The 12814-nt window shown below is 39.2% G+C and overlaps 3 protein-coding genes across 6 annotated transcripts in view; 2 read left to right on the forward strand and 1 right to left on the reverse strand.

Annotated features, from left to right (window-relative positions):
* mrps30 (mitochondrial ribosomal protein S30) lies at positions 1-2448 on the reverse strand. The gene is made up of 5 exons (XM_086077085.1): positions 1809-2448; positions 1361-1506; positions 956-1061; positions 698-874; positions 1-331 (listed from the first exon to the last, which is right to left on the reverse strand). The coding sequence occupies exons 1-5, from the start codon at positions 2413-2415 to the stop codon at positions 48-50; spliced, it is 1320 nt and encodes a 439-aa protein (XP_085933211.1). The 5' UTR covers positions 2416-2448; the 3' UTR covers positions 1-47.
* hint2 (histidine triad nucleotide binding protein 2) lies at positions 1923-6086 on the forward strand. Of its 3 annotated transcripts, none has more exons than XR_015094928.1 (6): positions 1923-3124; positions 3290-3427; positions 3507-3611; positions 3803-3875; positions 3943-4089; positions 4201-4278. XR_015094928.1 is itself a non-coding variant. In XM_086077088.1 (5 exons), exons 1-5 carry the CDS (start codon positions 3020-3022, stop codon positions 4032-4034), a joined length of 513 nt encoding a protein of 170 aa, XP_085933214.1. In that variant the 5' UTR covers positions 1924-3019; the 3' UTR covers positions 4035-4147. The 3 variants fall into 3 exon arrangements, 1 of the variants encoding a protein (XP_085933214.1); XR_015094927.1 differs by lacking the exon at positions 4201-4278 and adding an exon at positions 5937-6086 and having other exon boundaries at positions 1924-3124; XM_086077088.1 differs by lacking the exon at positions 4201-4278 and having other exon boundaries at positions 1924-3124; positions 3943-4147.
* LOC147173368 (long-chain-fatty-acid--CoA ligase ACSBG2-like) overlaps positions 6002-12814 on the forward strand; it is a 12541-nt gene continuing 5728 nt past the window's right edge. The window contains exons 1-5 of one of the 2 annotated variants that reach the window (XM_086077078.1): positions 6002-6089; positions 7930-8001; positions 8203-8279; positions 9765-10048; positions 11739-11827. In XM_086077078.1, coding sequence (XP_085933204.1) covers positions 7943-8001; positions 8203-8279; positions 9765-10048; positions 11739-11827 — 509 coding nt within the window. In that variant the 5' untranslated portion in view covers positions 6002-6089; positions 7930-7942. Of the gene's footprint in view, positions 6090-7867; positions 8002-8202; positions 8280-9764; positions 10049-11738; positions 11828-12814 lie in introns of those variants that run through there. The other variant, XM_086077080.1, reaches the window with a different exon arrangement.

Below are 12814 nucleotides of genomic sequence, written 5' to 3' on the forward strand. Positions count from 1 at the left end.
TCCGGTGAGTAGCATATTTTATTTTCAAACGTTTTTTTTGTACAACTTCATGTTGCAACGACAACATCCTCTTGGGGCTGCTGGAGTAGGAATCGCACCAGGAGCCGAAGCGTGTTGTCGTTCAGGCCGACCACGCGGCCGTCCTCCACGCCGTCATAGAGCCGCAAGCTCTCGGTGCCCCACAGGAGGTTCTTGCGGGCGTTGCCGACGTCCGTCCGCGTGGACAACGCCAGCGTGTTGAGCTGGTAGCAGAAGAAGGAGAAAAAATGGCCGTCGCTGATCACCGCCTGCGACACGAACGCTCGGCTCACGTCCTCGTGGTTCCAGAAACCTAACATTTTGAAAGCGATTAAACGTGAGATTAAATCATTCAAAATGAGCCAGTAATTTAATTTGGAATACATTCATTCAAAATGTAAATATATATACATGTTAAAAATTGCAGTAGTTCTGTTTTTTAATAAATACAAAGTTTTCTTTTCAGATTCAGGGATTAATCAACCAAATAATTGACAGATAAAATAATTGTTAGTTGCAGCTCTAATTAATTAAATTATTTAAAATTACTATACATTACTTTATTTTAAATTGTAAATATTTTTGGTCTTTTTTTTTTTACTACATTATTTTTGAATAGTTTAAAATCTACTGTATGTAAAAACAACAGCGCCCTCTAGTGTACGTTTACATGCTTGACCTTGATAGGAGGCCTGCGCGGCTGTCCACGCAAACAGGCTGGCGATGGCGTTGGCCCTGAGGAACACCTCCACCTGCTCCGTCTGCTGGCGGCGGGCCATGCGGTCCCTGTGATAGCGGTCGGGCACCAGGTGGAACTGCGTGTGACCGTAGCACGCCGGGTCCGGCAGCTTGGAGCCTGTTGGACCGCCGCCCCCGCATAAAATCGATGACGCGCGTAAATGGCTCATTCACAGCGATGTGAGAAGCGAGAGGTCACCCGTGAAGATGATGTTGGCGTACTGCCTCTTGAACAGCGGCAACCGGTCGGGAGTGTGCGTGACTTCGGGAACGTCGGCGGCGTAGGAAGCCTCCATCGGGACCAACTGCAGAGATGTACGGTCAGTCCAAAATCAGGTTATTTTTGGACTTTTTGTTATTCTGTAGTTCTGTTCATTATAAGGTTTGTTTGAATTTTTGTAAATGCTTTGTTTTGGTTTAGTTTTTATAGTATTTGTCGAGTTGTGTGCTAAAGTACATTTTCAAAAGCCAATTTCTTTGTTCCGCGTCAACAAACCAACTGCTAACATGTTAGCATTTGATCCGTCCTCATTGGAAATTGTATATGGGGGACGAGTCCTGCTTGAAGACCAAGCCCAGAATTGCGTGATAATGTGATGCTAACCGGAGGCAGCTGCTTCGTTATTCTAATCTGACAAAGCGGCTGGTCCTCTATCTGGAACCTGGTGGGTTCCAGGCTCCCCCTTCTGTGGCCCCTTGGGATGATCCTCTCCCCTTTCCTCCAGTAGAAGCCCACTTGGGGATTCAAATCTGACAACACATAAAAACAAACAGCATTGACACTACACTCAAGGAGTTTGGTATACAGTAGTGGGCTTTCGGATACATTTTTAGGTGAAATCTCAAATGCAGGTGAAATTAACGTGATGCTCTCTAAACCTTTGAACGTCCAAATGAAATGTTTCACTGTTTGCCGTTCTTCATCTCCTTGTTAGAGAATGAAAAGAAGCTGTGCCAAGTGTAGTGAAACATTGGACATTCAAGAGTTGAGAACATTTTGAATAAAGTTAACCTGTAAATGTTGTGTTCAATGCCGTTGGGTGAATTTATACCCATGCTGGAGTGGAGGAGCATCGGGCTGTATTTGGCCAAGCTGTACGTTAATGCTTTAACCAAGTTCCTCAGAAAGGGTCCCTCGATGAGCTCCTGTGTTCTGTACGTGAACGGCTTGCGTTTCATCGTGTGCCAGTGGTCCTGGAGAATCACGTGAGTCACCAATGAACGAATGTCCTCGAACGCCTCATCGCCAATGCCGAGGTTGTCTGTTTCCGTGGCGGGGGAGCTCTCCTCTTCCCCCGGGGCATGAGGCCCAGTCGGGATGAGTTTCTCCGGCAAGCCGGGGATGTACGCGGTCTTGGTGAAGTGCTGGTACCATTTATCCGCGTTGCGCGCGAACGTCTGCGGGTAAACGGCGTACTTTTTGCGCTCGATGCGAGTGAGAAGCCGGAGTTTATCCTGCACCGGGGACGCTTTTATCCGCTCAACTTGCTCGTCGGCCTGACGCGCCCTGGCCGATTTACTTTTGGCCGTGAGAGAGGGTTTAATGTCCGGGTAGATCGCCTTCTTGACCACCGTCGCCGCCGCCTCGGTGTGGACAAGCTTGTGGCTTGTAAGCAAGTTTAAAGGGAAACGAAAGGGCAGCCGTGTGCGGGCCGCCATGTTGTTACTTCTTCTTCGTTTCCCTTCATGTGAAGTGAGGAGAGGTCACACTACTCAGCAGCGCCCCCTAAAATGTGGGCAATACTATGGAATAAACGTCTTTATATTACACACATTATATACACATAACTGCAGTTAAATGCCAACAATTAATCGGCCACTGTTAACGTGTTGTTATTACTCCTTGCACGTATATTCTCGTTACTTTGCATAATATTGGTTAACATTGAAGAACTGAGATGCTGTTGAACACAACCCGCTAAGGAACGCCGGAAATGCTGCGTTTTGGTAAAAATAATAATGTTGTATATCTAGGGTTTCGTACACATTAAAATGTCATACGTCGTTAATCTTTTCGCAAACATTCACAAATATTCACATCAAATAATATATTAAGTTTTGTGACAAATATAAACCCAACTAGAGTGCAGGCTACGGTTTCTACTGATGTTCAGTAGCGCATGACACTCAACTTAACGAGGTGTCCTGAAGGCAACGCTAACGTAGCACTAGCTAGACTTTACTGAGTGAAATAGATTCTGAATCTCCCGTGTGGTTATATTGGAGGATATTACAGCGATTCGACTTGGTAGTAACGATAACAATGGCCTCTCTGGCCATGTTTTATCATCATTTTTTCCGAACGTGCTTGGTGCCGAGTCGAACGGCGTTCCAACTCGGCGGTTTTCAACTTCTTTGCAGATTCCAGGTAGCTTCTGTCATATTATTTCGAACTTGTTCTTGTGACATTGTCGCGATATAATAATGTCAATATTGTTTTAATTTTAGAAAGTAATGTAATGTTGTGGAAAGTGTTAGCTTGTGTTTGAATCATATTTTTATTTCATTTCTGTATCCCGCCCTCCTTTTTCAGAGAGGTCTGTGTACCGGAAGTGACGAAGTACGACTGGCGGAAGATGCCAGTAAGAAATATGGCCGCCCAGGTGCGACCATCTTCTCCAAAGTGATTGACAAAAGCCTCCCTGCAGATATCATATACGAGGACGACAAGGTCCACTTGTGCTTGTAAATAAAGGTTAAATCTGGTTATAATTGAGTCATTTATGTGTGTTTTTTCTCTCCCCCCTCAGTGTTTGGCTTTTAGGGACATCAGTCCACAAGCTCCCGTACATTTCCTGGTTATCCCTAAGATTTTCATTCCCAGGATAAGTCAAGCCAAAGACGATGACGCTGAGGTGAGACGGAGATAATGCCATCAAGGAAATTTGTGAATGCCCATCACTAGTTATTACACAAGATTAATTTAGTACCTAAAATAACCATTCCCAAAGAAAAAGTACCACATTGCAGTGTTTGCAGTAATGCTCCCCTTTCTCAGTCCATAAAGAAAAACAACAAAAGTGCTCATTTCATTGTCCATGTGCAGCTCCTAGGACATTTACTGGTCGTGGCCAAGAACGTTGCCAAGCAGGAAGCGCTAACAGAAGGTTATCGCGTGGGTAAGTGGCCTGTTGACATTGGTAAAGTATTGAAGAACTGTACTGATTAAGTTCTTGCGGTATGCAGTCATCAACGATGGCAAACACGGTGCTCAGTCCGTCTACCATCTTCACCTCCACGTGTTGGGAGGCCGACAGATGACATGGCCGCCAGGATGAACCAATATAGCTAGACATACTGCGACATTAGTACGACATGTTGACAACATGCAATGTGAGTACATTTCCTCTACTTATGTCAGCTAAATGTCAAAAATAAAAAAAATAAAACTCATAAAAATGTTGACTTTTTTTTTCTTGTCTTGTAACAATATGAATATTGTAGGATTTGTATTATGTATTTTTGTACTAATTTACAGCTTGAAATGTGTCCACAAGTTGAAATTTTAGTTAAATAACTATGAATTAACTTGCTAGCCCAATAAACGTCTCATTGGCTTGTGAAATAATGTAATAACTGACCAGCTCACTAACTAATTTGTTGACAAGCCTAATAACTAGTTAGCTAACAAATCAACTAGCTATTTAGTAAACTCACTCACTATAGTAGCTAGCTACTAACTTTTAGTGAACAACAAATTCAAGAGGTTACAGTTGTCAGATAACTAACTAGCAAATTTGAATACCAACTTACTAGCTAAATAGCTAGCTAACCAACCTGATAACTAGCTAGCTCGTTAACAAATCTAAGAACTTTCTAGAAAACTACATAAATACTTAACTAACCTGATAACCATCATGTTAATTATTAGGGGTGTGCCCAAAAAATCGATTCTCATTTAGTACGATTCAGAATCGATTTAAAATGTCCCAAAATTGATTTTATTAAAATTATTTTATACTGTCTTTCCTGTGTCTCTTGGAGCGCTGTTCATGTTGTACCCGGTTTGGCCACTGAGGGGCAGTGTGGTTCCTCGCGGTCTAATACACTGTTAAGTTGTAGCCACATTAGAGAGTAGAAGGAAAAAGTCACGATCAAGTTATTCCAATAAAAGTTGTTTTGTTTTTCTCAGCGTGGAGCCGTTCTTTTGAGTGATAAAAGTGCCGCGAGTAGCGCGCTAATTAGCATTAGCGAGTCAGACTGGAGTAGATCGTTACAATTCCTTGCACATCTATAGATTGAAACAAAAATCATTGGCAATCAAATCGTTCTTAATCGAAAATTGATTCTGAATCGAATCGCAGGCCCAAAAATCGGAACCGAACCGTGAGACATTCAAAGATTCCCGCCCCTATTAGATATCTAACACGCCACCTAAATGTCTAACGAACTAAACTGCAAACAAACTACCTAGCGAGCTTGCCAGCTAAAGATAATAAAAACATCTACAACTTGTACATTTTTTCTCATGGAAATGACAGTTGCTTCAACGAATGAGGAAATGGTTCAAGTTTTACCAGCTTCATAAACAATTGGCGCATGTTGGGATCCAAACTAGTGCTCACGTGCAGGAAATCAATTTCATATTGTTCCATATTTTCTACGCACACAAAAAGCAAATGTCCTGTTCAAACGTAAGGCGCAAGTACAAGATATTCTACTCAAAGTTTCCCTTTTCCATCCTGTGGTATAGTTGGCATTGATGAGGAGGCCTCGGCAATCATTGACACACAACCACGGGGTTACGTTGGGTCACGTGTGGTGTGATTCATGGATCTGTGTGTGCGTGTGCGTGTGCGTGTGCGTGCGTGAGGTTAATGTGAGTTGCTGGAAACGAAGGTAATCCTTCTCCAACAAAACGGGAAGCATGAATGACTGTACGTCGTGTTGTAGTGCAAATGCCTTTAAGAGGCGGGGCCTGGTGTTGTGTGTGTCACATCAAGTGTCACGAGTGTGAGCAGTAGCTGACAGCAGCAAATGCATTTTTTCTGATTACATGAATTAAAAGATTAACATAAAAAAAATGGTGGCATAAAAAAAAACTGAATGACAATTCTGCATGCTCGTCACCGTGTCGTGTCGTGTCAACACGAGTCAGCTGATGAATACAAACAAGCCTGCTGGCGGGTCTTCGTCACCTTGGCGAGTCGCGACCTTGGCGCCCGTTTTTTGTTTCACAGGTCGCCGTCGCCCTGCCGGGCAAGTGGGCGGGACGTAGAGGACACGGCTTGCCGGCGCGCAGGCTTGCCATTGGCCGGTGATAGAGGCCTTGGGAAGCACCTGTACGGGCCAGTCGAACCTTCTTCAGGTCTTCAAGTGATTCCCTGCACGAGGTAAGATCGCTCCGTGCCGCACTTTTTCTTCTTCTATGTTTACATGTTGATGTTTTGAACACACCGTACATGTTTCCTCTGCCGGAGCAAGTCGTGAATTTGGTCATGTTTTTTTTTTTTTTTGCTGAATGTGTAGTATGAGGATCCAACTGTTTTTTGGGTTTGTTTTTCTTTTCAAAGGTCAAAATAATTGAATAACTTTTTTTAAACAGACTATTGCAAGAGTAAAGGTGTGAAAAAAAAAGCAATACTAGGCTTTTTTTCAATAAAAATTTTGAACTGTAACAAGATAATTATTTTCCAATTAAAAAGGCTTTTTTTTATCACGGGAAAAAAAGTAATATATATAATTTTTTTAAATAGTAATTTTCTTTTTTTTTTTTCAAAGAAGCGATTAATTAAAAAAAACTTCAATAATATGAGAGTAGTCATATTATCCTCTAAAAAAGTCATAAGAATGCTATTTTTTATTTTTTAGTTTGACTTGTAAAAATTAATATTCATAAAGTATAATATGTCACAAGAATTTAGTCAGATTTTTTTTAAGCTAAACAAGACAAATATGTATTATCTAAAAACAAATATTTACATGCTTACATTAATATTACAAGAAAAACTTGATTTGAAGCTTTTTGCCACGGTTCTTATTTTCTTACCGTGTGGCGATAATATAATATTACTCGATTGTATTTCAGTCGATATCTCATCCAGACTTTGTTGTTGCCACAGTGTCGTGTTTTTGCTTAAGATGTTTCAACCCGAAGAAAAATGGAGCAAAGTTCAGTATAATTGACAACAAGCACACGCGCACACAAAGAGGTCAGTTAGTGTATGAAATGTCATTCATTACTTTGTCCACTAGGTGGAGCAATATTTTTATGACTGCAGATTTTCTTATTGTACATTTTTGGAATCTAGTCGTATTTTTTTTTAAGAAAATATGATATTCATGTTTCAAGAAAAACAATCTTATGAGAGGTATCTTTTGGAGAGTAAAGGTGTATTTTTTAATGGTAATATTACGAGAATAGCATATTTTTAATACACAGTTAACACTGTATAATTTTTACAAAACAGTTTTTAGTTCAATTTTTTAGTTAAAAAAAAGTCGTAATTGTGAAAAAAGTTTTATTTTATTGATGAAAAGGGGTAATTACAAGGCCTCTTTGGAGGGACAAAAATGATAGTTACAGAAGAATAAATATGTTGTTTTTAATAAAAAGCGTGTAATTTGAGAATAAACATTACTTTGGTAAAATATTGTAATTTCCCGAGAATAAAATCACATTTCTTCTAAAAAAAAATGTGTAGCCGTATTTCTTCGACAACATTTTTTTTTTGTTATATTTATTTATTTTAATATAAAAATGTTGTGGTCCTTCAATTATATATATTTTTAAAATTACCAGAATAAAATGTGTTTTGAACTACATTTGTAGTTTGTGATTTTTTTTCTTTAACAAACAAAAAGTAAATATGTATTTTCTTCTTAAATCCAGACTTTCATCATCACATCATCATTTGATCTCGAACTTAAACACGTTGTCGAACCCGCCCTCTGGATGGCTTCATGTTTCCGTCTTCACAACTTGACACCTTACGGCTCTTTGCTCACATTTGTGTTTCGGGTCTTATTTGCTGGCTCAGCATCATTTACTCGGTCAAAGGTCAAACGAAGAACCCAAAAAAACAAAAAAAAAGTGCTTGTGTCCCAACGCCGTCTGGCCGTCAAATCCAAAGATTTCCACACGGTCCGTGTTGCAATGCGACTGCTATAAATGAACGCAGAGCCTCCTCATTGTTTTGCATTGGAGCTGACCGTACGTCTCGCGCCCCGCAGCTTTCCGCGCAAGATGGCCGACGCTGTGCTGTGTAACGGGCTCAAGGCCGTCGATGGACGCCGCGTCGACAGGTACACACACGCGACATTTCCTGACTGTAACTAACTTTGCTTAACAAAGCTTATATTGACTTCGCATCTCTCAGTTGACCGTCAGCCATGAAGGTTGTTTGGAAAAAAAAAAAGTACAGATCCATTTACAAATACGTTTAGTGAGCATGGCTGGAAATCCACTCGTGATATTTCATTATATTCTGTCCTGCGTATTCGCAGTATCTCCGAGTCCTCCGCGCTCATCGCTGATTCCACCAGAAATGGCACAGCAGCTGCATCGCAACAGTCACAGGCAGGTACGAGTATAACATTATAATATATAACGGGGGAGGGAGGGGGGGGGCACAAATATGTTTATTATTATATTTTGTGCATGTAGCCTCTTTACCTGACGATTGACAAAGAAAGGTTGCGATAATACAGAACAGTAAATTCAAGTATGTAGAGAATACATTTTTTTTTGCCCAAGATCGGGTTCGACGTCATAACAGTTGATTTTACAGCTCACATAGCACAGCTGCACAAAAAGCAGGTCGTCAGTGAAAAGGTGGTTTAAAAATTCCAAACTTTGCGACGAACTCGCCCTTGAGCACAGTTGCAAAAAATGCAAGCAAGTTTGGCAAGCAAACTCGAAACAGGCCGTTGAAATGTACACATTTTTTTTTTTTTTTTACTCTCTCGGTGAATATAGTCTGCATTTTAGTTTTGGGAGAAAGTCCCAATATCTAGAAAAATAGTACAAGAATTTCTGCGAGAAACTTTTATTACAGAAAAAACAACAACATTTAAATCACATTCCACATGTGCAAAACATCTGTCTTCTTAGCTTTTTTGTTTTGTTCTATTTTCAGAATAAAGTTTTGTGTTTTTAATCAACAAATATAAACGGACATTTTTCAAGAACCAAGAAAAATGGCATAATGTTGTGGGAAAAAGTCATGTTTTATCAAGAACATTTCTTAAACATCCTATTTTTTTTTATATGAATTCAAAACATAACAGGCACAATGTCAATCTTTATTGAAAATAAAGATAATACAGTTGTATTTTTAGATTTGAAAAAGTAGTAGTATTTAATTTGCTTTATGCATCCTAAATATAATCCATGCAAAATTTCCATGACTTTTGACAAATAAGTATAGAAATGAAAATGTTATTTTTCACATTTCAAGCTCCTGAAAAATGCATTTGAAATTTCCATAACTTTTCCAGTTTTTGATGTTAATACTAAAATGTTCATATACACATATATCACATACTCATTATCTTTTGCGAAAAAAAACGGTTTTGATTCTTTTTAATTGTATTTAATTATATCTTTTATAAAGTACCGTAAATAGTGCTATTTGTCAATAGAAGTCATTCAAAAAAATTCCCCCCATTTTTTTTTCTATGATAGTTTCAAGGCTGCAGAATTCTTCATAATGCGCTCGTGTCTGACATCAAAGCGTACTCGAAGAAATGCCAGGCCAGTTTGTGCAGCGTTTGCACTGAGCAAACGAAATATCTTTGAAGCTTTCAAAAAAAAAAAAAAAAAAAACCTGACTGACAGGTACACACGCGCACGCACACACCTGGCTGCCTGCCTGCATCATCTCAGGTAACACGGAGACCTCGCCCGCCTCCCTGGCGCGGCCTCGACGACTCACATGCCTACCCTCCCTCGCTCGCCCGCTCACTCACTCACTCGCGCGCTCACTCACTCGCTCACACGCCGCGGCCCCGACGAGCGCGACGACTCACCATGGCGGGTAATTGCAGTTGCCCTTGTTTCCCCCCAGAGCCCCCCGCCATCATGCTGAAGCCCCAGGGGCTCTCCGGCGCCGCCCTGGCCCCGGCCGGGCAGCTGTGGACCACCGGCAAGGAGGGGGCGGTCTGCTTGAGGATGGAAGAGTCGGGGCCGGCCGCCGACACCCCTATCACGGTGCACCAGATGTTCCTGGAGACGGTGGAGGCCTACGGGGGGCACGCGGCTTTGGCGTACAAGAAGGACGGCCAGTGGGAGACGCTCACGTGGAGGCAGTACTACCAACAATGCAGGGCGGCGGCCAAGAGCTTCATCAAGGTGTGCACTTTTCGACTTGAGCTCAGCGTCCGTCACCGTCGGGGATGATTTGGCTTCATTGGTTGCTAAAATGTCTTTTTAATTGTTTTACTCAAAGACAAAATGATCCTTGTCTACATTATATGTGTTGGAGACTAAATTGCCTTTGATGTTTTAAGAAAACGTGTACTTACGAATGGTACCAAATTGTCTTTGATGTTTATAAAATACACATTCACACAAAAAAAACCTCATAATATTACAACAAACAAACAAATTAATATATATATTTTTTGAGAAAATGTTGTATAATTAAAATAGTTTTTCAAGAACAAACATATTTTTTCAGGATCCAAACTTGTAATTTTACTCGAAGAAAGACAAGATTAAGTTGGAATGTGATGATTAAAAAAAATCACATTTATTTTAGGGGGAAAAAAGTAATTTTATGAGAATTAAATCATATTTTTTCCAAGAAATAAATCTAATTTTTAACAAGAACAAATACATATTTTTTCAGGATCCAAACTTGTAATTTTACTCGAAAAAAGACAAGATTAAGTTGGAATATTATGATAAAAAAAAGCACATTTATTTTAGAGGGAAAAAAGTAATTTTATGAAAATTAAGTCATATTTATTTATGAAAAAAAATGCAATCTTTAACAAGAAGGATCAAAAGTTGTAAATTTTACTCAAAGACAAGATTAAATTGGAATATTATGATTAAAAAAAGCATATTTATTTTACAGAAAAAAGTTGGAATTTTATGAGAATTAAGTCTATTTTTTTTTCAAGAAAAAAATGTAGTCTTTAACAAGAAGGATCAAAAGTTGTAATTTTACTCAGAGAAAGACAAGATTAAGTTGAAATATTATGATTTATTTTAGGGGGAATTTTTATTTTATTTTATGAGAATTAAGTCATATTCTTTAACAAGAACAAATACATATTTTTTCAGGATCCAAACTTGTAATTTTATTCAAAGAAAGACGAGATTAAGTTGGAATATTATGATTTAAAAAAATCGTATTTATGGAAAAAAAATTGTAACTTTATGAGAATTAAGTCCTATTTTTTCCAAGAAAAATTGTCATCTTTAACAAGAACAAATACATATTTTGTCAGGATAAAAAGTTTCAAATGTATAATAAAAAAGTCACAATATTATAATAATAAAGTTAAAGATTGAAATGAGATGAAATGCCCCTAACTCCTCCATATTTTTGTTTTATTGTTAAAAAAAAATAAAATAAAATAAAATAAAAAATAATAATAAAAAAAATAGGGCTTTTGAAGTCTTCAAAATCCCAACTAGGCACTTTTAATTGGGCCGAAGCTGGGTTAGGAAATTGGTTGTTGTTTTCTGATCGGTCCCTTTACCCAAGCGTGAGAAGCACTGACCTCACTTAAAGATCGAGCGCGGCGAGCGAGGCCTCCCGCCCGCTCTCGGTCACGTCACGCAGCTCTTATCTGTCGCTTCTTCCGTTTATTAGCAACTGCCCAGAACCCGTCCGGCGGGCTCCGTCCGAAACTCTCCAGGGGAAACCAATACTGTACTTTGGGCGTGTGAGATCTCCATCTTGTGTTACAGATCCGCTTTCCCAGACTTGTTGGCTTACTGGCGCGGATGTAGGTTAAAAGTAACGCCGCGGCAAAGTGTCGTCATTAAAAATGGATCGCTGTGTGTGTGTGTGTGTTTTTTTTTGTAGCTCGGCCTCGAGCGCTACCACGGGGTGGGCATCCTGGGCTTCAATTCCCCTGAGTGGTTCTTCGCCAATGTGGGCTGCATCCTGGCCGGGTAAGTACCGGTACTGCACACTTTTCGTACACCGACTTGACATCTTTTTCACCCCCATGCCCCATTTATCACGCATATCTGCTTTAAAGCTTGTGTGTCGGTGTCGTGTTGACGTTAACGATGCAATTTGCCTATCAGGTGGGCATTCCTCTCATAGCACAGACAAGACAGTCAGATGGTTATCCCGATGGTGACAGGCTGAGATGACGTGATTTGACATTTTCTGAATTGTTCAAGTGCTTAAACTTTTTGGGTGTCAGATTATTGATTTTGACAAGGGGCAAAAAAGAGAAAAACGAAAAAAATCCTCTAATTCTAAAATTTAATTATCGACATATTTGCTTTGCTTTAGCTGAGCTAGAGTTGTAAAATGCTAATGCTGAAAGCTAACAGAAGATGTTATAACACCATATCCTGACATGGACATCGTTTTAAGTGTGTTAGGACAAGTAAAAGCACCATAGAAAAAGTTAGCACTTAGCTAATGCTAACGCTAACGCAAAAGACGTGCTGGCTGGCCCACCATTTTTTTTTCTATTTTGCGTAAAAGAAAGGAAACAATTGTAGAAACATTGTATCAATAAATTTGTTTTTTTATAAGAAAAAACTCATTAGTGTGAATTAAGTCAAAATATGTACATTAAATAATTCACTACAATTAATTATTTATTTCATGAAAAATTTCGCTATTTCATAAATTAATTTTTTTAATTGTTTTTCCCAAGGCAAGTTAAAAGTTTAATTAAAACTTTTCAGAAATACTGCATAAATGAATTTGTATTTCCTTATTTTTATGAAACGGGAAACACGTAGACATGTAATTAGTCTTAATCAGTAGAAAAAAGTATAAAAATGTGATGAAAAAAGTTTTACATTTTACAAGAAGATTTTTTTAATTTAGTAAGTAAAACAGAAATCCTAGATAAATAAATCATAGTGAAATAATCATTTAATGGGGAAAAAACATGGAGACTACAATAAAGGTGT

The sequence above is a fragment of the Leptonotus elevatus genome, chromosome 5, assembly GCF_054856555.1.
Source record: "Leptonotus elevatus isolate MCC_2025b chromosome 5, RoL_Lele_1.0, whole genome shotgun sequence".
Classification (NCBI taxonomy): Eukaryota; Metazoa; Chordata; class Actinopteri; order Syngnathiformes; family Syngnathidae; genus Leptonotus; species Leptonotus elevatus.